Source organism: Micromys minutus (assembly GCF_963924665.1).
Source record: "Micromys minutus genome assembly, chromosome: 21".
Lineage (NCBI taxonomy): Eukaryota > Metazoa > Chordata > Mammalia > Rodentia > Muridae > Micromys > Micromys minutus.
In genome coordinates, this window is record NC_137956.1 from 30,932,837 (window position 1) to 30,957,813 (window position 24,977).

The 24,977-nt window shown below is 48.3% G+C and overlaps 2 protein-coding genes across 4 annotated transcripts in view; one reads left to right on the top strand and one right to left on the bottom strand.

Moving 5' to 3' along the window:
* Positions 1-827: 827 nt before the first annotated feature.
* NME9 (NME/NM23 family member 9) lies at positions 828-17,004 on the top strand (the record flags this gene model as incomplete). The annotated part of the gene is made up of 10 exons (XM_080934668.1): positions 828-852; positions 4,122-4,225; positions 4,957-5,028; positions 8,659-8,734; positions 10,680-10,762; positions 11,077-11,169; positions 12,046-12,200; positions 13,212-13,348; positions 15,437-15,516; positions 16,792-17,004. The coding sequence occupies 10 exons, from the start codon at positions 828-830 to the stop codon at positions 17,002-17,004; spliced, it is 1,038 nt and encodes a 345-aa protein (XP_080790794.1).
* Positions 17,005-21,371: 4,367 nt separating this feature from the next.
* The window catches only part of ARMC8 (armadillo repeat containing 8), an 82,001-nt gene continuing 78,395 nt past the window's right edge, over positions 21,372-24,977 (bottom strand). For all 3 annotated transcript variants that reach the window (XM_080933926.1, XM_080933927.1, XM_080933925.1), the window contains one exon: positions 21,372-22,090. In XM_080933926.1, coding sequence (XP_080790052.1) covers positions 21,995-22,090 — 96 coding nt within the window. In that variant the 3' untranslated portion in view covers positions 21,372-21,994. The remainder of the gene's footprint in view (positions 22,091-24,977) is intronic.

Genomic DNA, 24,977 nt, shown 5'->3' on the forward strand with positions numbered 1-24,977 from the left:
AGAAGCAGTGCGAGCAAGACATAAACTGCAGAGTTATGGGATGAGACTCTGGACAGTTTCAAGCCCCGCCTGCACGCATGCTTGGGATGTGTCTCGAAATAACCCCTGTGCTTCTCAGTTCATCGTTTAATGTCATCTGTCCCTTGTGGGAGATAATACTTATTAGTGGCCTTTTATATTATTTCCCAGAGCTCTGAGTATGACCCATACTCAAAGTAAGTGTTCCCATCTGCTGAGAGAGGGGCGTGGGGGAGAGGGAGAGGAATCTTTTCTGTCTACAGTGAGGTCACTCTTTGAATGTCTTGCCCAAGAGCTTCACCCTATAAACCCTGTCTTCTCTCTATGCTCTCTGTCTGTGGGGTTCTTTTATATGACATCAAAACATCAAAGGATGCCAGGAAGTCTTCTCATTCTCTCCCAATACAGACCTTGGGGAAGTTCAAGTATTTTCCATGCTGATATACCCTACAACCAGGAGTAAGGAGTAAGGCAGTTAGTTCATCTGGCACCAGGCCTGGTGTGGCTCACTCCATAAAGGAGAGCAGGAGGTAGAAAGGTGCCAATGACATCAGTTAAGCTTCTGGGCAGTGACAGGGCTCTTCTGATGGTTCCTGTTCCTGTCACTTGCTCCAGAGCAGTAGCTATGGGGCCAAGAGGATATCGGCCCAACTCTCTCACTTAAGGGTTCTCTTTTGTGTCTACACACACACACACACAGAGAGAGAGAGAGGGGAGACAGGACAGAAGTGGCAGCCATCTCTGACCCCACTGACTTTGATCCTCTCTGGCTTCAGGTCAACATCAGCACCCAGGAGCTTTGGGAGGAAATGCTCAGCTCCAAAGGACTGACTGGTAATTTGAAGAGAAACCACTTCTCCTGAGCCATTCTGTTCTAAACCATTCAGCGATGCTGTCGTAAGCCTGGGTCTCAGTCGCTAGTGCTGCATTAGCCATCAACAGTGGCACACATCTGTAACCCCAGTGGTTGGGAGCTGGAAACAGACTGACTGGAATTCAAGGTTCATGGCAAGTCTGAGGCTAGCTTAGGCCACCATGACTCTGTTTGCAAATGCACAAACAGAGAAAGAACCGAGTGACTTCTTCAGATCTGTGTACATAGTGGTCCGCCTTCTCTGTGTTTTCACTCTCTGGGTCAGTTAACTGCACAGCCCCACGGAAAATCCCACAAATACAAGTTCATCGTTTTAAGATTACACAGCATCCCGAGAAGTGCTGAAATCCCGTTCTTCCCCGATGCTGTTCACTTGCTCGCTCTTCTCTTAGACTCCAGTTATCAAACTGGCTGTCTCAGTCCTTGAAATGCTTGCATCAGCTCCGTCTCATCCAGCCTCCATTGCCCACCGGTATCTTGGAGCAGAGCCCCTGAGAATACCGGGTACCGTTGTACTTCACGTAGTCGGACGTCAGTAAACTCAGCTCAGCAAACAAATCAGTACTAGGGGTAACAGGGTTCTCTTGGTTTAGAGCTGATTGGTTAGTGTGATTGATGGCTTGTACTCGGGGGGATGACTAGGCGCAGAGAATCTTAGTGATCTGATGCACAAAAGGAGAATATTTTGGAAGGGAAACGGGCTTTCGTGGAACTCCTAGGATGGAGACATCACAGAGAACTGGAACCAACCAGGGACTGCACAATCGTGGTCGACGCCTGTCATCTTTGTGCCAGTTACACTGCTGGGTAACACTTCGCCCAGGTAATGGTGGCTTAAACACGCGCTACCTTCTGTATCCGAAGTTCTCGGATAAAGTGCAGTCCAGCTGGGTGCCTTTGGCCCGGAGGCTTTACCAAGGTTGCTTATGGGTCATGGCGAGATTTTCACTTTGGGGCAGACTTGCTTGCAACTTCTTTAACATATGGCTGTGGGAGGTTTGAGCACACTCAGTGGTTGTCAGCAGGGTTCATGTCGTCACTGGCTGTTGGATTCTGTGTGAGGCTTCTTACATCAGGGTAACTTGCTTGCTCCAGACTGGGCACTGAGAGACCACAGCTGCCAGTCAGCCTTTGTGAACGTAGAAGTCAGCTCCATACTCGGACGCCCATCATGAGATCCGGCCCACTCGCAAGGGTGGGCTCACATACCAGGAGGCTGGGGTCTTGGGATTGGCCGTGCTCTCCTACCCATGGCTCCTTCCTCTTCTCCAGGCAACTCAGCATCCTGTTGTCCTTCTCTACCCATCTCCAGGACGTGTCCGCATTCAAGAGCACTCCCTCTCAGGGATCCCGCATCTTTCCAACCCCTTCCTTTACCATTTCCTGAGGTGTGCCCTGAACTGAGACAGCTTTTCAGAGCCTGTCCTAGGTTCTCCCTTCGTTTCTAACATCCTTCTACTCCACGGACAATCGCAGTCCTCATTTCAACGCTGGCCTCAAAAGTAGCCTACCTATGTAACTCTTTCCTGACCTCTACTTCGCTCTTCATGGGAGCCTCCCAAGGCTCTGTCAAGGTCCCCACCATATTTCCAGTCTAGCATGCCCTGTCTGTCACCCCAGACTCTAATACAACAGCATTAACTTTTCCACCTGGCATCTCTGGCAGACTCACCCAAGTCTGAGGCCAAATGGATACCAAATAATGGCAGTTCCATTGATCCAGTGTGTGTGTGTGTGTGTGTGTGTGTGTGTGTGTGTGTGTGTGTGGTGGGGGCAGGGAGGCACACTCTCCAATCTGAGGGATCATGATGTCCTTTGATGGTGCCAAGGGTTAATAGTTATACCTATGTGTCGGGTCTGGGAGGCAAACTCAGCTCCAGGATGAAATGAACCATTACATTTTTGCCAATGGTGAAAGGAGCAGGATCACATGATTTGGTTTTGTGTGCCAGCTGCCCTGGTAGGCACATGTGTGACCATGGCTAATATTTCCTGGACACTGGCCATGCCAAGCATCCGTTCAGTAGTTCAAGAGTGGAAAGCTCTTCTAAGACCTCTGCCTGGACAGGTTAGAGAAATGCACACATACACACACACACACACACACACACACACTTGCACACACACACACACACACACACACACAAATACAATGGAACCACCACAGGCTGCCACTTGCTGCTTCCCTCTGATCACACAGGCCAGATCCTTCATGGTTCTGGTCCATCTGAGTCGAGCAGTCTGTGCCATTTCCCTACAGGCTTTACCGTTTGCTCCAGCCACATGGGAGGAAAGAGATCTAGCAAACCCAGCACCAACACCCACTCGAATGGGCAGCATGGAAGAAATCCACGTTTCCCTCTAACCGTCTCTGGAGTTCACCTCTTCGGAGAGAGGTGTTGACTTTACAAGTAAATCAATGTTGCTTTACCCCAAGCAAGTGGCTTTACATTTTTTCTTATTTTAAAAACGTATGTGAATGAGTGTTTTGACTGCATGCATGTAAGAGCTCCATGTGTATGCAGGGTGCATCAGGACTAGAGAAGTGTGCCCGGTCTCCTGGAACTGGAGCTACAGGTAGTCGTTAGCTGCCGTGTAGGTTCTGGGGTCAGAACCTGGGTCTCTACAAAAGCAGCGAGTGCTCTTGACCACTGAGTGGTATGAGAGCAAGAGGCTTTTAATTCATCAGAAGAAAACCACATTTGTTATCAGTGGGTAAGAGTCACCCCAATGCTACTGGTCATCTACGCTGACCAACTTGTGGAGTAGTCTGTGTTCCCTTCAGATACTCACCGAGTAACTATCGGCACCAGGCCTGATCCCCAAAAGGTAAAGGGATCACCTTAAAAACTTGCTTCTTCTTCTATCTGTACTCACTTCAGCTCTTCCTTCCCCTACCCGCCCCCCCCCCATCTCTTTTTAAACAGGTTCTCACAAAAAACAAACTCACTTGCAGCAGAGGATGGTCTTGAACACCCGATCTGCTTGCCTCCATCTCCCAAGGGTTGAGGTTACAGTTGTGAGCCACCATACCCACCTACTTCTTTATATTTCAGATCCAAATTTCCATGTTGAAATGAGGGATGGCTATGTCTCGTGTTTACATCCTCATCCACTAGGCTTACATGGAGCCCACAAGCAATCCATTGCAGGGGGCGGAGGGATGAGGGCAGACCGTTTGCATGGATGTGGTTGTCTGATGAACGTTGGTGTTCCTTGCCTCCGGCAGTTGTGGACGTCTACCAGGGCTGGTGTGGACCCTGCAAACCTGTGGTTAGCCTCTTCCAGAAGATGAGGATGGAGGTTGGCTTGGACCGCCTCCATTTTGCTTCGGTAAGATTCCTTCTTGGAAAAAACAAATTAACCGTGGAAGAAGCAAGTGGGATGCACACGCTGCCTTTCAGATGGAAAGGCCCAGCTGTCCCTGTGTCCTGCAGCTTCTCTAGACATAGAAGCGTCGCGCTCACCACCAAACTGTATGCAAACATGTTACTCAGATCCATCTGCATATCCGTCCTGGTTAGGGAGCACTGTTGGCCAGACTGTCACTGCCAGAGCCCAGTGTTTCAAGACTCCCATCTTCTATGTGATAAAGGGGATCTTTGAGCAAATGTTTGCCTACAGCACACGAATGGGAATCCCATGGAGATGTGAAAGACACCCCACTGACACCCCACACACTGATGGATGGTGAGGGTCACAGACACTGAAGAGAACAGGCGCCAACAGGGTTTACGCTAATATCTCAGGAGGTCGGACTCCAAGAACCATAGACAATGTAGGGGATGTCTGGGGACCCTCAGGACTGTCACTGCACTGCCGGGCACAACCACAGGAGGGTGTCGGAAGGTGGGGTTCCCTGGACCAGTCAGGTAGCTGGGTGGGAAGCCAGAGCATCTCATTCCCTTATCTTCAAGGCAATGCTGCTGACACAGCTGGTACCGAAATGTTGACAAGACAGCCACTTGGGCTTCATTTGGGAGGTGCATCATGAGGGAGGGCATAACATTGCTGTGACCCCACATTAGCTGCTCCTAGGGTGCTCACTGGCTTGCTCTCTCCAGGCAGAGGCAGACTGCCTTGATGTTCTGGAAAAGTACCGAGGGAAGTGCGAGCCAACCTTTCTGTTCTATGCAGTAAGTATCTTTGCGATGACAGAACTATTCCATTGACTGCGAATCACTGGTGTTCAGATAAACAAATTGGGTCTCAGGAGCCACCACGAGGCCTCTGCCACGCTAAGGGGTGATATTATCCCTGCACACCCTCTAGACTGATTGGCCACATTCATGAAGAACTTCCCTAAGGCTCGGGCATGCAAAGGAGCGTTCATTTTTGCCTGTGGGTCCTGTTCCACAGGAGATGAAGACTCAGCTCCTCCTAGGTGACGGTGCCTGGTAAAGAGATAGAGGCAGGGCCATCGTACAGGAACTTCCCTTCAGATTTCATTTCTCAGTGATGTACACAGAGAAAACGAGAGCAGAAAATTCAGGTCCACACTAAGCATGGCCATTGTGACAAAGTCTTCCCTGACGACCGCAACCCGTACTGTGAATTCCTTCTTCCACGTTTCTGCTGATAAGCTTTGGACACAAAGCCCCCCCCCCCATTATAGCCATTGTTTCATGTGTTTGGACTGACCACACCACTGCACACTCACTAGGTGTTATTTTTTTTAAAGATTTATTTATTATATATAAATACACTGTCACTGTCGTCAGACACACCAGAAGAGGGCACAAGATCCCATTACAGATGGTTGTGAGCCACCATGTGGTTGATGGGATTTGAACTCAGGACCGCTGGAAGAACAGTCAGTGCTCTTAACCACTGAGCCACCTCTCCAGCCCTCCCTGAGGCGTTATTATGTCTTTCTAAGGTTAGCGCTTATATTCTCTGCCTTACCCTAAGTGCATGGTATAGTAGGAGCTCAACAAATATTTTACTAAGCCACATATGAGTCACATTTAACCACATAATCTCCTGTATTGTTTAACTGCTGGCTGCCTTGAAGGAAGCTTTGGCAAGATGGACGTCAGGGAGAAGTTGAAGATGACAGAGAAATCATTTGAAGAACTAAGAGCCAAAGTGAGGCTCTTCTCACAGTGGGATGGGCCCCAGGAGCTAGCAGCAGGGGTGAGGGTGGAGGATGCGGGCCTAGGGTTGATGAACCTTGACCTTAGGCACAGCCTCCGGAAAGCGATGAGCAGCTGTGGAGAGGGTTTCAGGTGGCCTGTCACTTTTCCAGAGAGGAAAGCTGGTGGCAGTGGTGAAGGGAGCCAACCCCATCCTGCTTCAGAAGACCATCTTACAGCTTCTGGAGGTCGAAAAGAAGGCTCAGGCTGAAGGCCGGGAATGGAATGTGGTAAGTGGAGGTCACATGTCCAACAGGCAGGCTCACAAGAGCACTCACACGGGGTCCCCTCCCCATCAGACAGGGGCCTTTTCTTCACCCGGGTCTCTCAGCAGTGATCCTCTCTCCTCTCCAAAGTCCTTGGAAAATCTTTCGTCCATTTCCCTTCAGTCACAACTAAACTCTTAGTAAGGACTTTGGGGAGAGAGAGGACTGAAGAGAACCAAGTAGTGGCTTTGTCAGCCTTTTGGTCCCATAACAAAATACTCGAGGCCATTGATGCTTAAGGTGGAAAGGTTCATTTTGGCTTCACATCTTAGGCTTCAGTCCATGGTCAGTTGGGTCTGCGGATTTTGAGCCTATGTCGAGATAGCATGTGGAGAAGGTCGTTGGTCCCAGGAGGCCAATCACCTTCAAGTTCCTTCCCCTACCAACGGCCCCATCTCTTTAGGTTCCACCATCTTGCCAGGCTGAGTTTAAGACATGGGCTCTTAGCCGGGTCAACAACACCATTATAATAAGACACACAGAACCAACCAGCCTGGGCTCACAGGGGCTCACAAAGACTGAACCAGCAATCAGGGGCCTGCATGGGATTGTCTTGGTCCTCTCCTGGGACTCCTAGTAGCGGCAGCAGGGGCTGTCTGCTTCAGGGACTCTTTCCTCCTACTCTGACTGTAACTTGCTATGCTATGTTTGGTTGCTATCTACGGGAGGCCTGCCCTTTTCTGAAGAGAAAAAGGGGAGTGGCTGAGACACAGGGTAGAGGAGAGGCTGGGGGAGAGGAGAGAGGAGCAGCAGTGGTCGACATGTAAAATAGAAAGAAAAGATGTATTTAAAAAATAAATAAATATTTGATAGAAAAGAGACATGGGCTTTTGAGGAAAACCTAAAATACAGCCAATTACAGGAGAGCCCTTCCCCAGCCTCATATTGATGTATCTTCCAGTAACACACACACTCAGATTCCTAAAAGTTTTTAGGCCATTTCCTTAATGTAGAAATTTAGTTCTTTGATTATTACCATGGCAGACAGGATCAGCATAAATTGTGGCTTTGAGAAACCATGTCCTTAGAAATATAGACTGCACCTTCTTCACACCTGATTGGCTGTCTTTTAAAAATCCATACATCATAAATGTAAGAGGTAGGCTGGAGAGATAGCTCAGGGGTTAAGAGCATCCACTGCTCTTCCACAGGTCCTGAGTTCAAATCCCAGCAACCACATGGTGGCTCACAAACACCTGTAATGAGATTTCTGACAGCTACACATATATAATAAATATAATATAAATATAATAAATAAATACATCTTTTAAAAAATAAGTGTAAGAGGTATTTCCAGGCATGTTGTGTATCTGCTGAGAGTCCAGCAACCCACCCTTGGGTGTCCACTGGCCAAGTTCTCACTAAGTTGCAAAGAGCACAGCCCCTTTTCTAGTACATACAGAATCAGGTCATACTTCATGTTTGTAGTTTCTAAAGATACTGGCCATCTTTTCCTAAGAAGGAAAACCATAGACTCGCATTGCTGTGGAAAAATGGTCTGTCCCTTGATTTCTCTGCACTGTGTGGCTCATCCCTTGTATTTGAATGCCAACTGTCTTAGGGTTTTACTGCTGTGAGCAGATACCATGACCAAGGCAACTCTTGTAAGAGCTTTAATTGTAGCTGGCTTACAGGTTCATAGTTTCAGTCCATTATCATCAAGGCAGGAAAATGGCAAAGTCCAGGCATGCAGGCAGAGCTGGGAGTTCTACATCTTCATCTGAAGGCTGCTAGCAAAATACTGGCTTCCAGGCAGCTAGGGTGAAAGTCTTAAAGCCCACACCCACAATGACACACTTCTCCAACAAGGCCATATCTACTTCAACAGGGCCACACCTTCTAATAGTGCCATTTCCTGGGAAACTGAGCATTTACAATGCCATCACAACAACTGCCCATTCTTTTTTTAATTTTTAAAGATTTATTTATTATATGTTAGTACATTGTAGCTGTCTTCAGACACACAAGAAGAGGGCATCGTATTCCATTACAAGTGGTTGTGAGCCACCACGTGGTTGATGGGATTTGAACTCAGGACCTCTGGAAGAGCAGTTGGTGCTCTTAACCACTGAGCCATCTCTCCAGCCCTCAACTGCTCATTCCTTATTGTTCCTTAGTCTCTACTTTACTTGGTTAAGAGGCAGACTCTAAAGTTCAAGACCAGCAAGGATCCCCCTGTACCCCCACACACACTGCTGAAAAGCCCCTGTTGCCCAAACTCTGGTGACCTGTCCTCATCAGAGCCTTATTGTGCTCCGTGATTTGAACCTCTCTGTATTTTGATGCTGTTTTCTAAAGATGTTGAAAGTCTTCACAACAACTTGCGTTGGCTGAGTCCTATTTATCCGTGACTGATTTGTTCTAGGTTACTGATGAGGATCTTTTGGGTGCAGCCAAGTGGCCTCCTCAAAAAACGGATGCGGGTGAAGATGTGGGCATAGGTGAGTGAGTCCTGATGAGCAAGGTGGATTCTGACTTGATGTGCATTTTAAACAAGCGAGTCGACAGGCTCTTGGAGCATCTCATTCCTGGCCATGAGCATTTTTGTCTTCAATCATTGGTCTTTGAACAAATAGTTTCAGATCCCCCTTTGCCCATTGGTGGCATCATGGGTACATTTGACAGCTGTCTGATGATATTTAAATATGACTTGGGTGGCGATCACCCAAGGACATCAGGAAATGATCCTTCTAGAAACTTCATTAAGAATGGAGAAGAGGTGCAATGAATTCCGTCTGAGCTGGAGAGTTCAAGTTTCCCTCAGTGTCTCCTTCTGAAACACCAGGAGCCCTCCTTTCCACAACCTCACTTCCTCTGTTCAAGGCCCACCCCCCTCCCTCACTCTATAGCTGCCACCAGCCATAAGTCTTGTAAGCACGGTGCTGTGCCCCTTCCTGTGAGAAGACGGGTCTGGCTGCATTTGAGGACCAGAGAGTTACACAGGCTGCTGCTGGGAAGATGTCCTGCATCAACAGACAAGATGGCAGGGAACTGGGACTGGACACAGCTGGTGGAAGGATGCTTGAGATACACGGCTGCTTCTCATGGGTACACAGCCAGGGCCATTAGGATCAGGATGTGACAGGCGTGGCTTAGGAAAGCCAGGAAACCACGGAGACCATCTGTGCCTTGGCTCTCACAGGAGATAGCCTCTCTACATTATCACCTCTCCTCTCCTCTGTTCTCTCTTCTGCAGACAAGTCTCTTTGATCCAGAACACCACATAAAACCCTTTCTCTCCCCCAGCCTCCTTTCTGTCCTAAGATGCATGAACTCTGTCCATGTCTTGGCCACCCCTCACCTCCACTCCTGCTGACCTGCTGTAGCCTGGCCCTGTGCCCACTGCTCCTCAAAGGGCCCTCCTGAGAGGCCCTCTCTACTGCCAAAGGCCACAATCTCCTTTTTTGTTTGTTTGTTAAGACTTATTTGTTTATTTTATGTATGTGAGTGCACTGTTGCTCTCTCAGACACACCAGAAGAGAGCATCGGATCCCATTACAGATGGTTGTGAGCCACCATGTGGTTGCTGGGAATTGAATTCAGAACTCTGAAAGAGCAGTCAGCTCTTAATTATTGAACCATCTCTTCAGCCCTATCCACAGTCTCTTGAATCAGAAAAGGTTGATATTCATTGTGCCCATGTGCCTTTCTTCTCAATGCCTTACCCCCTCGTACATGTGTACAGGTGTGTGTGTGTGTGTGTGTGTGTGTGTGAGCGTCTGCTAGTGTCTTAACCTCTGAACTACAACTCAAGTCCCCTCTGCCTGGTTTCTGAGATAACATCTTTCTCTTTCCCTGGCCCCTTTTCCTGGGTTTTCCCCTCTGAGCTGGATCTGGAGGAGACCCACAAGGCCCGTCTTTTCTCCCTCTACCTGTTAGGTGTTCTCACGAGCCCACCACTTCAGCACAGAATCAGTCATAGAATGCCTTAGCATCAAGGGTCCTCAGCCTGTAAGAAATGCTAACCGTAGAAAAATGAACAGGCTGTTGCTTAGGGTGTCGTACACTGTGCAAGTCAGCTTTCTGTCACCATTCTGGATAGGAAGGGGGATAGGAAGGCCTGAGGGTGGCCGTGCCTGTTGCCTCTACTCCCATGTTCCTTGCTCACCCATTTCCAGGCAGCTCATTCAGCCCACTCCAAGTTTGCTTCTGAACAGTATTTTGAAAATATCCACCCCTGTGTGTCCCCAGACCAGAGTTCAGAGAGTTAGACTCTGCCCACCCAAGTCAGGCTTGGGGTTCCTGGCTGTGGTCTGGTGCCAGGTTGGCCCCATTCCCTAGAGTCTGAGTCTATACCTGGTACTTGCTGCAGGGGAGCCAGCATAGAAACACTGTCTCTGCCATGGCTTCCCAACCATCTGACGGCACTCCCCTGGTTAATTTCAGCGACCTCAGGAAAAACCTGTACATTAGGCATCATTAAGCCAGATGCAGTGGCCCACGGGAAGGCTGATGAGATCATCATGAAGGTGGGAGGCACATGATGTACCTTGCATAACTGTTCTCGGGTCCCCTGCGGTCGACCCACAGGGATGGGGGCAGCAGGCGCTGTGACGAACTGAGGAAAGAAGGCTTCAGATGAGTTCTAACTCAGATTCTGTTCAAGGTTATGACAATGTTAGAACCGGGGGTGGGTGCTGAGGCTGCTAAGGACCTGCATGGCTTTTACTTTCATCTTTCGATTAAGATCACTGCAAATGTGGCCTGGAGTCATATCTGCAGAATACTCACCTATGTGTAGAATATATATATATATATAATGTATATTATGTATATTCTGCAGATCCAGGAAGCAGGATTTGACATTCTATCAAATGAAGAGAGAATCCTGACAGAGGCAGAAATGCAAGTGTTCTATCAACACAGAGCCAGAGAGGTCAGCTCATCTGCTTCTATTGGTCCATCTTACTCTCTCTTCTCTCCTCCTCCAACACTCTGGTGATAGGTTGATAGAAGCTCAGGGGAATAATATGAAGATCAAGACCACGAACAGCAGGTGGGTGGGTAATGGGTTTGCACTCAGAACATGATCAGAGCCTGTGCCGCCCAAGTACCATGGCTGCAGAGAAACGATGTAACAGTCAGCAGTGGAATAAAGATGTCTATCAGAAGGATGCTCCACAACTCCCAGAACCGATGCCAGGGAATGAAAAGGGTTAACAAGGATGCTGTGGAGAAGAGGAGCCTCTAGGGCCCACAGCAGCCAAAGCCTTAGGCAAACCACTCAAGATGTCGCCACCTGCCACTTAAGGACCACTTGCTTTTTCTGCTTGCTTCTGCTTACCATTTGCCTACTTGGGGAGTATGGCCATAGCCCCACTTCCTAGTCCAGAGGTGTGATCGTTGCTAAGCATCGAGGTTGTGAAATGAGGAACAAATGCAACGGAGGAGGAGCTTCCCCAAAGGAAACTCTGAGCACTCTTTCTGAAGGGCTGCAGGGTATGGGGGTGGGGAGTGCCATCTACACCGTACCCCTGGGGACCCAACACCCATACATCACATATTCAAACAAATCATTCTCTTAGCATACCACTACCCAACTTAACTCAGATTCCACCAGGACTCACCTTCCTGGGGTCCTGGGGTCCGGCTTGTCATCATGACCACAGCAGGCAGAGGTGGCCAGGTCAAGCTCGCTCACAAGGCTGCTTCCTAACTCTCCCTTCTCGTACGTGGGTAGTCTGTGTGCACTGGCCTGCTTCAGGTCTCAATAGCTACCGCCCCAGGTCACTGTTTTCTTCCCTGTGCCTAGGAGGCATTTGAGAAGCTCATACATCATATGTGCAGTGGACCCAGCCACCTCCTGATCCTCACCAAGACCGAGAGCACTGAGGATGTAGTCACGGCTTGGCGAACCTTCCTGGGACCCTGTGACCCTAATGTGGCCAGGAGGGAACATCCCGAAAGGTGACAACTTTCACCTGTGACCATTTCAGCCCCTGAAAGCTTTGTTTGGTGTTTGGTTCTGAATCATGGGTGATGCTTTCAGCTCTCTGGTGGCCAGGAGGTGCCGTTCTATATCTGGGAAGTCTTTGCCATCTTCCCACTCTGAGTTTCTCAGATTCCCCAACACGGGGCGCCCCCCGCAACCCCCTGCTTTAGAAAGGCTGCTGCTGAGTTTGGCTCAGTTATGGCTCTTAGGGACCCAGTCTAGCCTGCCAAGTCAAAGGCAGCGGTACCGCCTGCTTTGTGGACCTGACTCCCAGAACCACAGCTGTCTGGAGTCAGCTTCCGGTTTAGTACACCTCTGCAGACCTGTTCAGCCTGCCCTGCAGCTAGCCTGGAGTCAACTGTACCAAATCCATGGGTCCTGGCTTTTGAAGCCGACAGAGCCATCCATGGTCAGACAACAGGAAAGAACTTAAAAAACCAAAACAAAGCAGAAAACGAACAAACCCTAAAAGCCCTATAGCTGTGCTTTGCAGTCCTAAGAGACAAGAGTGTCCAACTGAGGCAACAGGGAGTGGTGTGGTTCCAGACCTTAGGTCACCACCTAATGGGTCAAGTCCCTCCTGGGCTTCTGTTTAGTTCAGCTCACTTCCCTACTGTAAAGTGGAACTATCCACCCGCAGGCAGCACAGAGGCATTTAGAGCAGTGCTCAGCACATGGGTCCTACCTAGCTTGACCAGGGTGACAGTTCTTAGCAAGATCAATCATAGAGCCCGCATGACAGATATAAGGTGCTAGAACTCGGCAGTGACTCAACACAGTGGGAATTGTAGTCTCTGTCTGGGCAGAAGGGAAAGGTAGCCAGACCCTGTGTCTAACACCCCTGGGCAGCAGCTGCTGGCATGACTGTGGTTCTCCGGTCCTCTACAAAGAGCAAAGCAGTCTGGTGCTGATTGGTAGCTGGTGTTCCAGAGAGCAAAGCATTTCTCAAGTGAAACAATTGTTTCTTTTACATTCAACCCTCCCAGTCTCCGGGCTCTGTATGGCACAGAATTGCCTTTTAACGCTGTGCACGGAAGCCGAGACAGAGAGGATGCCGACAGAGAGCTGGCCCTGCTCTTCCCCAACTTGGAGTTTTCAGATAAAGACATGGAAACCCCACAGGGTAAGCTGACAAGGCAGATTTCTTTATTAAATCAGAGGCGAACGCCATTTTATGATTGTGTGTGAAACTGACCACTTGTTTCCTACTTAGCCAACTAAGTCCTGCTCTGAAGCAGAGGTCGCCATGTAACTGGTGTCAGCTTTAAGCCATTTGGTGCATACATGGAGCAGAAGGGCTGCTGCTTTTTAATACCACACTGGGCTTTTTCCCCCTGTTTATTGTGAAGTCCTAGGTCCACTAGCAAGACACTTTGCCTTTCTTTCTGCAAACCATGGGGGAAAATATCCCATGCCTTTAAACCCATTAAAAGTTTATTCTTATACTTTTCGCACATGCGTCCTTTGCACACTGATCACTTTCACACACACAGCCCTCCCCGACAAGTCTCTCTCCAGTGTTCATGTCTGTTCATTTTGCTTTTCGATCCACCAAGATTAACCATGGCCACCTTTGCGATCCTGGGTTTGAAGCCGTCTGTTAGCAAATGTCTGGAGGTAAAGGGCTGAATCTCGTGAGGTTTGACCTCGTGTGGGCCCAGTGCAGGAAACAGAAACAGCAGCTGATGTGAATTAGTGGTCACGGCAGTTTTAGAAGTCTACAGCACAGTGCCTCCCCGCCCTCTTTTAGTGCACCAGAGCTTTAGAGGGAGCGGTAAGTGACTTACTTAGGGCTCAGCCCACTCCTTGTCACTCATGTCATCCTGGGCAGCCATGAATCTATTTACCGCTGTCAGGAGAGGTTTCTGATTAAGGCTGAGAAGCGACACCTTTGTCTGTTGGTCTCTGCACTGGGACTCAGAAGGCTAATGACTGCTAATAATCCAGTTTAAACATAAGAAAACTTCCCACATACAGGCCTACACCTCCCCAGACCTGCGTTGTTGGCTAGGCCACCAGGCACTGGTCCTGTCCTCTTGGAGAGGGGCATAAATCCAAGCAGACGGCACTTGGTCATTCTATCAACCGTCAAGCTGCTGCTGCGTACTTGGGCATAGCTTGCTCTCCAATGTCTCATATCCTCCTCTCCCCAGTCTCAAGGGGAGATGTTCTAACATATGCCTTGCCTTAGTAACCCTTACCTCACACCGCCTTGCTTCCTTGAATGCACAGTCCATATGGTACAAGCCACACTGAACAGTACTGTACGGTCCTCATACGAGAGCACATGGTATTTGTCCACCAGGCCTGGATTACCTAATTTTCGCCAATCCCACCCATTTCCTTGCAGATTTTGGTTCTCTTTAGAACTGAGCCATATCCTGCTGTGTATGGACAAGCCTTGAGCATTCATCGGCTGTTTCCACTTCTCAGCCACTGTGAATAGGGCAGTAAGGAACAAGGGCTATTATCTCTGTCATAGAGTCTAGAATCCTTTGGGTACGAGCCCAAGAGGGGTACTTTTTTTTTTTTTTGAGAATCCTCCAGACTGATTTCCAGACCACGCTCCCATCAACAGTATATAAAGGTTCCCCGTCCCCATATCTGCTCCATCGTTTGTCATTAGCATTCTCAAAAGCCGTTCTGTTGGTGTGAGATAAAATCTTACAGTGGTTCTACTGCATTTCTTTAATGTCTAAGGTTGTCCAACACCTTTAAAAGTGAAACTTCAGTAACTTTCTGAGGCATGTTTCAAAGTCAGGTGTCCCTCCCCTGGCAGGCATGCTAAGGAACCAGACTGTATAGAAGGGCCCCTTCTGGAGCCTGTTGTTGCCTCCTGCCCCTCAGCCCATATCACAGTGGGCTGTGAAGGCTATCTCCCCCTCCATGGGAAACATAGACAGTGCTTGGACAAATGGGCCAGCCAATCACTTCCTCCAGATATGGGAGAGAAACGTAGTTGACCCTCGACCACCAGTCAGTAAAGGTACCTCAAATGGGGGTCTGGGAATTAAGGGACAGGGACGAGAGAAGAATGGAGCCAAGACAACGTTCTGATCAAGGCTCAGCTTCATTGCAGAGCAGCAGGCTTATAAAGGCCAAAACCATACGCCCAGCCTCTAGACGTGACTGATGAGGTCAATCACCTCATGCCGGCAGCCAATGGCACAGGTTTCATTTCTCAGCATAAGCCTCTCTTATCGTGTCAAAGGTGGAACTGTCAACTGGGGCAGGGAACTTGCACCAAGTGTGACAGGGAAAATGGCTGATGCACCAACTCCTGCCGTGCAGGTCAGGGCAGAACCTCCACAAGGAACCAGAGTCCAGGGTGCACAGATACTGATTCTGTAACCAGTGCAAGAACAGAGACTGCAGTGAGTGAAAGGTGAGGGAAATGAAGAGTCTAGGGAAAGCCCAAGGGTGCGAAGGTTAGGTCTTAAGAGGAGGTCCAGTGGTGGTGGTAACAGCACACACACCTTTAACCCAGCACTTGGGATGCAGAGGCACATGGATCTCTAAATTTGAGGCCAGCCTGGTCTATGGAGTGAGTTCTAGGATGGCCAGGGCTACACAGAAAAGTCATGTCTCAAAACAAAAAAACAAACACCAAACCAAAACAAGAGGAGGCTGCGTGCAACACAGATCTAAAGAGCTTATTGCCTGTTTGGATTTTAACCTATATATTTGCCTAAATGGTTGCTGTGCTTGGTGTATCTAGATCTAGAACTCAGCATGTCAGGATGGGTAGGGTGAGAAACACGCTGAGCACACCAGTTCACTGAGTCAGGAAGCCCCGGGGAGTAAGTATGGCTCTGTGGGGGACCAGCGACCCAAGTTCACACAGCCACGCATGTGTCCTTTGGAGGACAGCCCTGCCAAGCCAGCTTCCTTCAGAGCCCATGATACATCTTTGTCCATTCCGAGTATGACTGGAGGTGCACAAAGGTGTAGGTCTGGGCCAGCCTAGGGTAGGTGAAAGTGAACTGTCTCGAACAGCCGAACAGGGCTAAGGGGAGTGCTGGAGGTCTGGAATCTGACATTTTGGCCTCAGCTGCTAAAGCAGTGGGGAGCTGGGGACAGTCCTAGAAGGGACTGAGCCCAGATCACAGGTGGCTTCTGTGAAGCGGCCTCACTGGGAGGAGCATGCACCCCACCCCCACCCTGCCCTGCTCTGGGCTCTGGAGACAGATCCTGGCTCCACTGATCATCAGCTAAACAGCCTCTGGAACTTTACCTACCTTTGCTGGGGCCATTTCTTCATGTGTAAAATGGAGACAATGACATGACCGTTAAAACCCCAAACTAATCATTCCAAACCAGCATCTTCCTCACGGCTGTGAGGAAGCAGAGACAGCACGGAAGCCACCTGTAACTGACCCACCAGGACTGTTCATTCTTACAGTCCTGTAATCATCGCTCCCAACACCTCCATTAGGAAACCCCTGGCTATCTCACCTGCAAACAAATTCCAGCTGTGTCCTCTGTTGGTTTTCTGGGGGAGGTGGTGGCAGGAGGCTTGGCTGTTTAAAGAGTGTTATAGAACAATGTTACCCTGCCTCCCCTCAGGTGCTGAGGCTCAAACTACAGTGGGCCCCATGGAGACCCTTTGCATCTCTGAGAGCATCTGAGGAATGGGACGCTGCATTGTCTTCTGTCAAAACCAAGGTCAAAGGAGGAGCCGTCGGTATGCTCCTGTCTGTGCAGAAGGACCCGCAGAGGACTATTTCAGAGCACCAGTATGTTCTTGGTTTGGCCCGATTTTGTGGACAACGAAAATAACTGTCCATAAAGCTCCCTGCCTTGTTAAACATTTTGCAGAACATACCCTACTCTCTAGTCATCGTTTTCTGCTGAGTGGGTCTCTTCGACAATAAATCTACTGCTCTGATCCCTAACTTGGTACCTTATGAAAAGCATTGGTGTGTGTATGCATTTTGTGTGTGCTCAAGCACAACTTAAGGAGCTCCACCACATGGATGCTGGGTATCTAAAGGTCATCAGGTACCTTATTCGCTGGGCCATCTCAGCAGCCTCAACTCAGTAACTTAAGGATCTGAACTTGGCTTGTTATGACAGAACAGGCATGAACTGGCTTTGGTGCTGCCCTACCTTCAAGTTGCAAGGGCAGCCACTAACTGGAGTTCACCACATGGGGCACACTCTTAAGGAGTACTTGACTATTTCTTTGGCTTCTGATTGGGCTGAAACTCAGTTTTAAGGCCTGATTATGTGGGGTCAGGCAGCCTTCAGTTTTCACCAAGTTGCTGGCTCAGCTGCCCTTCTTCTGAGGGACTTAAGACTTCAGTAAAAAGGAAGTTAGAACCCTGTGATTTTACCATACACACATGGCAATCCATGCCCACCCTGTTCTTGCATCATCTGTGAGCTGGCTACGCCCAGGCACACTTCACTCTGGAAAGGATGTGCTCTTCTATACCACAAGGAAAACGCCAGCACTCTCTTGCTGGTCTTCTCTGGAGGAGCTCACTCCTGTGATTGCAGGCTCTCAGTGGGCAGTTTGCTCTCAGAATCCAGCTCTTCACTGGGGGTGATAACTAAGAACTCTGTTGAGCACTGTGTTGGTTCTGAAAAGGATGGGCCAGGCTTTCATGAAAGAGGCATGAAACATGGTGTAAAGTTCCATGATCTTAGGTCCCCTCTGATGTGGACGCCCATGGTATTCCGCAGGCTGTCCTGGGCTCCCCCGTGACACTGTGCTCAGCAGTTAGGATCTACTCTTCTGAACTCATGGCACACACTGCACAGTAAGGCATGCTTTTTGTGCATGGGCTTGAGAGGCCTACCATGCAACAGGCATCAGTATGGCTCCAAACTACCTGGAGGAGGGGGTGCACCCATCTGACGGCAACCACATCTTCCCAAAGTCTGGATGCCAGGGGGGCTTATCTTTGGCAAGAGGAGAGCTGGAGCAGTCAAGGCCTTTAAAAGCAGGGGGAAGGGGCTGGAGAGATGGCTCAGTGGTTAAGAGCACTGGCTGTTCTTCCAGAGGTCCCGAGTTCAATTCCCAGCAACCACATAGTGACTCACAACCATCTGTAATGGGATCTGATGCCCTCTTCTGGTGTGTCTGAGGACAGCTATAGTCTACTAACCTATACAAAATACAAAAATCTTTAAAAAATAAATAAATAAAAGCAGGGGAAAGAAGGAAGGGTGGGTAGGGCTGGGCCCTAGGGTGAGGGGTTTGCATTAGTGACCCGAGCCCCTCTCAGGAGGTGGCTGAGAGGATAAGGCCGCACAGTGGGAGCGCAGTGCAGTCATGGTGACACATTCCTTTTCTGCTTTGGCCTTGATGATGTTGTGGGCTCAGTCCTGTGTAGTTTTGAAGAATCCATAAGATCCACGGCTTAAGAATTAAAATTGGGAAGGGGCTCCAGTGAGTGGCTGTTAATGTAGGGCCACTCTCTGGGGGTGGCACTCTTGGTAGAAACCCTTCCTTGGCTTGGCACCCCAACAGAAATCAGCCAAAGGCAGGTTTTGGAACTCTCATTTCCTCTGTTCAAGTGGCTGATGGGAGGTGTCAAAAGGGTGGCTCCACTCTAAGGGCTGTGGCCAGCCTTCCATGAGAGCCCCACTGCCCAGCAACAGGCAACACCAAAGCCAGATCCTGGAGCTGTGGAGACAGTCACTGACTCTTCCATCTGTACCATGGCCCTTACAGTCCCCTCAGCTCTCCTTGAGGATGGGGACCTGAGGACAAATATGACTCAGGAGAAATGAATGAGCCTCTGCTCAGAGATCAGGGAATGCCAGGGGCAGGATGAGGCAGATCTCCCCCAGTGAGCCGGTGTTGGGACCGCTTCTGCTGGGTCTCTACAGAGACCTTGAGTGACAGTGTCCCTTTCCTTAGGCCTTGCACATTCTCTTTAGGGAACTTATAAAAAAAGGGAGGCCACCTGGTCATCCAGCTATGGTCACTTTGAGTACCCCAGAGATTCATGCCACCAAAATTCTCTTCCCTTAACACCCACCTCATTGTCCTCCTCCTCTGTCCTCAAATCTCTGGGGCAGGTACCCCTAGCTTTTTATTTCCAGCGAGGCCTTGAACTGGGAGCTGTGGTAAGGGTTAGACTTGAAGGCAGCACAGTAAGGAAGTGCGGGGCACCTGTGTGTCCCTGCAGAAAGACAGCAGTTGGGCGGTTGACAAACTCAGTCTGACTTAGCAGGTGATACGAGGGATGGGTGAAAGGGAAGAAACAGCATAGCAGGTTTGGGGGTGGGTCTTGGTAGCTGGGAATGGGCATCTACACAGAATCTTCAGGCCCTCAGACCAATGCAGGTGCCTCTGATGGCCATAACTGGCTTGAGGTATTGGCCTCCAGTATACAATGCAAAAGCACCTCACAGCCCTTCATTTACCACAAATCACAGCCTCTCAAAGATGGTCAGTGGTCTCTTCTGCCATTTCCTAATGTTCCAGTCACTTGGAAAACAGACTCCTTTAAAGAAGTTGCCATGACTTTTCTTGGCTTTTATTAGCACGTGTTAAAACCATATTATCCAAACACTCCCAGAAGAACATGTATTGTTCTGAATAAAGTGCTTAAGGAAAAAAATGCAACTTATTAAATTTGACATTCTTTTCTAGTTTATAAATTTTGGGTTACAATCAGGGCACAAAAGGAGAAACAGAATGCAGTATTAGAGCCAGAAGCTTTGTTAAGAACTTGGGTGTAGACATAAGACCATACCCCATTCCCCCTACTTCCTTGCTGACCAAACACCGCACCTGCATAAAGCAGCAAACAGCTTTGTTTCAATAAATACATTTCCCTTCATTCAAATCAGAAAAGTTAATTATAGTAAAGCACTTTCTATGTGACCACTGCTTATACCCACAGGCAAGATTTATCCACAGAGTTTAAGGAGTCTTCAGCCCTCTCGTGCTATTTGGGTTCACGATTGTCTCAGCAACGTGTTATTGATTTCTTTATATTTACTGGTACTTTCTAAAATCAATGCTGTAGCATTGTTGCAAAACGCTACCGAAGGGCGCAGCCTCAGTACCAGGAGCGGCGACAAGTGGCCTGGGTTCATTCCCAGAGTTTCTCACATTAGCACTCTGACATCTGTACAAAACCCAAGTTCTGCTGTGACAGCTTTTAAAGTCAGTGATGTTCTGGAAAAAACTTGGAAATCTCTGTGTTTGCATCTTGGGTGGCCATATGGAGAACAGGAAGCATTGAATTAAATACAACATTTTGAAAACATTCATTTGTAATCAACCATACTTAAGTCTTCCAAGGAAGGTGCAGGCTGGTGACAGAGCAGCTCTCGGGAGGAGCTGGAGGGAGGGTGTGGGCCCCAGCAGCGCATACTGCACACATGCCGGCTGTGCCTCCCCCGTCCTGGTCAAAGGAAGTAAGGCTGTTTGTTCCTACCTCTGTTGGGTTCGATTTGAAGGGGCCAGTCGAAGCAGATGCCCCCTCCCCTGCCAAAAATGCATTTTCAGTCATCACGGGGAGATTCTCTTCCCTTTCCTCAACAGGAAGTATTTAAGTGTCACTCAGGAAAAGACCTCCTGTGTCATTCTAGGTGAACGCAGCACCCGGCAGTCCCCGCTACTGTGTGGCTGTTGCTGGGACACTTAAGAAGCGGCTTCCAGAAAGCTGCTTATTTCTAGGGCAGGTCTGCAGAACAAGCTAGTCTCCCAGTGATACAGTGCTGCAGGAAGCACCCGGCGATCTGGCTTGTTTCCAGGAAGTGGCACCTGCTCTCCAGGTTTGCTCTGAGACCCTGCCAGATACTGCCACACTAATGGGAGGATTTAGGGATGCGGGGAGGCTTCCGGTCCCCAGAGCTGTCAAAGCCAGCCCACCTGGTCTTCTCCCGGCCTCCACTGCCAGCACCTCTCTCCCTTTGGTGATCTCACTCTGCCCTATTTCACCATCTTTCTGACTTGGAGGCCTGAGAACTTACTGAGTTGGGCTAGAAAACAAAACAAAACAAAATAAAACAAAACCCAAAGGCTTTGTACCTGCTAATATTGATGGCAGTAAGATGCTAGCTTACTATCTGCACAGCACCATGTACAGCGCCTGTTATTCAGGCAGACTGTAGCCAACTTTTTCTTTGTCTTTTTTGTCTTTTTTTTTGTTTGTTTTTATAAAGAAAATCTATGTAAGTTGAGGTTCAGAAATGCATATATTTTTTTACTTACAAATATTCATCTGACCAAAATTCAACATAACTTTTATGGAACACTAAACAATTGTTTTGTTTTTAAAATAACATTTCATTCAAACTGTATATAATTCAGTAAATTTTTTTTATACAGCAAGCAATGCTTAAACCCTGGAAAATCTGTAGAAAAGAGATTTTCACACAAAATAAGAAAAGAAAAATCTGAGGTATCCCTCACCCACACGGTCATTCATTCTGACTCCCGTGCACGTGCACGCACACACACACACATATGCATACACACACACACACACTCTCTCTCTCTCTCTCTCTCACACACACACACACACACACACACACACACACGCATACACATTCATTCTTGCTCACAAAGTGGCTGCAGCATAGGCAAAGAATTGTAGGTCCAAAGGAAATGATTGATTGTTCTAATAAAGAGTCCAGGTAGCTCAGAAAAAAACAACAAAACACAACAGTCCTCTGAGGAAATCACTACCTCAAAAAATGTTCTCAAGATGAATCTGAGATCTAAGCCTACTAAACTGCTTTGCAAAACAGCTCCCTGCAGTCCAAGGTGACGTGTGCAAATAGAAGGAGTCAAATGAGACTAGCTCCTGTACTTCCTTTTACAAAGGTGTGGGGTGCTTGCAGGTGCCCAGGGCTCGCCCGTCATGCCAGGTACTGCTGCAGCGCCGTCTTTGCCCTGAAATCACAAAGTTCCTATTAGCCACCACCACACAACTGCAACCGCAGGGAAACTCTTGTGGCTAGTGGGAGTTGAGGAGTGAGCTGAGCCCAGCTGAGCACCTACCTTATGGGGCAGAGACCTATGGAGACCAGGCATTTTTCTCCTTAGGCTTCTCTTTGACAGCTCTTCTTACTCTTGAGCCTACTGTTGCTTAGCAACATTCCACACTCCCCGGCATATGCTAGCAGTCTGCAGTGTTCCTACAGCTGAGATGGGTCTGGAATTCTGCCTTATTCTTAACTGCCATGTGGATTTTATGTCGTAATGCACAGTACTAAGGGAAGGCACTAGGAGGCTGTCGCTAGCAAAGATGCTGAAGAACATGCAAAGGGGCCATGAGCATGTGGAATCAAGCTGCTGCCTGTTTCAATGCCTCAGAACTATGAAGAACCTTTTGGCAAATTCTAAAGATACAGCTATGGAGTTAGGAAGTCCAGGTTTAGAAATGGTCTCTCTGTCCAGCTTACAGAAAGAAAAGGCTAAAACTGGTAGCTGCTATTATCTGATGAAAGTGGTATTAAGGAAGCAAGGCCAATGGTAAATCAGACTTAATCACAGCTGCTACTGTAAGGCCAAGGGTATAGCCTTAAGAGTTGTTTACTTTTCTGTGTGTGTTTGACATAGAGACTCACTCGCTCAAATCTATGTTGGCCTAGAACTCATTATGTAGCCTGTTTGGCCTTGAACTTGCAACGATCCTCCCACACCTGCTCCCCAAGTGCTGGGATTACATGGGTGTGCTGCTGTACCTGGCCTATATCAATAGTCTTTAACGTAGAGCCCAAGAATTTGCCTTGTTTAGCTGAGAGATTATTGTGCCATGTCATTATACACATATGGGCATTTTAATCAAAATCCTATGTTAATCTTTAAAACTATCCATTGAACTCGTGTGGTGGTGAACATCTATGATAGTACTAGGGAGGTGGAGGTGCTTGTGGGGGGGATCCTGAGTTCCGGGCCAGCCTGGGCTACAGGGTGAAACACTATCCTCCCATCTAGATGGTTCAGTTGCTGTGGTAGGCTGTTTGGTTACCTGCGGCTCCAGAATGTATGCTTATTGTGTTTACCTCACCTGTTATCTAAGGACTGGCAGGGTGAGCAGCTGCCTTTTTATTTCTCTTTTTCTTCCCTGAGGCAGGGTCTCCTGATCCTCCTCTCAGCTGAGATCGCAGGTGAGCATCCATATGGATGCCTTTTATTTTAATAGGGGTTTGTGTGCTAAGTACCAAAAACTTACGTACCATGTAAATCTGAAGAAACAGTACCAGACTGTAAAGTAATACAGGCTAGATCCTAAACCTACTCTGTTCATGTTGATGAGGCCTTTGTACTCTGCACTCCCTGGGGACAATTTTAAGTGGAACTGTTTTCTATTTCCAACAAGTCTGAGCAAAAGTCCCAACATCCAGCCTGGCTTTCTTTTCAGTCAGGGCTAACAAAGTCTACTATCTAAGCCAGTAGCCATGGAGGGCAGGCAGAAGTTCCAGCCTGCAGCACGTGGCTTGCTTTGGTTTGTGCCGTTGGTCCTTGACTCATCTGATGGGCATCTGGGGCTACAAATGCCTCAGCCTTGTCTTCCATAACCTATGGGACAATAAGCTTCAGGAAGCAGAAGCCCTGCCTGCTCTGTATGCTGTGGAAGTCTAGAAGAGCAAACCACTAGACAACCTGACAACTGAGACTGTAAGGGAGTTCTACAGCTACTGCAGGAGCCACGGCTTCTTAGAATGGGAGGTTCTGAAGGGAGACTGGCTGCCTCCAGACATCTCTGCCCTTGCTCTCAGGACAGCTACATGGCTGCATGACTGTCTATCCCCACTAGTTGTCCCTTCTGCTCTCTTGCCAGAAGTTTTCTCATCTACCATGAATGTTGGGGGTAAATCTCAGTTCTCAGTTGTTCTCTCAGTGGCTCTGAAAACCATTCAAATCTACATCCCAGTCACATTTCTCTGAGTCCTTGGATATCAACCACCCTAGAGTCCAATAATGTCCAAATAAGAACTCAGTTCTGTCCACCCCAACCTAATTCCCTTCATCTTAGTAAACCTAAATGCACATCATCTTAGTAAACATAATGCTCTCTATTCAGTTGTTGAGGATTAAACCCAGGAAGGAACCTTCCCTTTCTCTTGTTCTAACACGCCATATTAAGTCTGTAAGTAATTCCTGCTGACTTGCTTCTGCTTCTCAAAGCTATTTCTGTTTGCTCAAAGCTCTAACAACTTCCTTTCAGAACCCTGAATAAAAAAGTCAACATCCTTACCAAAGAGCCTTACCAAAGAGCCTACAAAACTCTGAGATCTGCTGAAACCTGGCTCCTTCTCCCATGATCATGCCCCTTCATCACCTTTGTCCAATGCTGCTGCTCCTCTTGTGTATCCTTCAGCATATGAAATTCACCCCCGTATCTCAGGGCCTTTGAACTGGGCTCCCTGCCTGGAATAGTCTCCCTCTAAACTCCGTAGAGAGGACTCTCTCATTCCAACCAAGCCCATGATGAGCTGTCACACCCTCAGAAAGACCATTTCCGACTACATGATATGAAAAAATGTTCTTCATTTTTCGTCATATATATCTATTTGTTTAGTGTCTGACTTATGATCCAAGTTGTATGTGAGCAAGGACTTCAAGTTATTCATCTTTTTGTAATCAATGTCCAGAGTTACTGGAGTAGAGGGAAAATAAAATGAAAACACCAAACAATGGAGACAGGAAGGGGAGACAGGGAAGAAAGATGGAATGTCACATAGGACAGAATGTGATATGGCTGAATGTATGACCTACATCATGTAAATGCCTACATTATAATGTAAATGGGGTGGGCATGAGAAAGGCACAC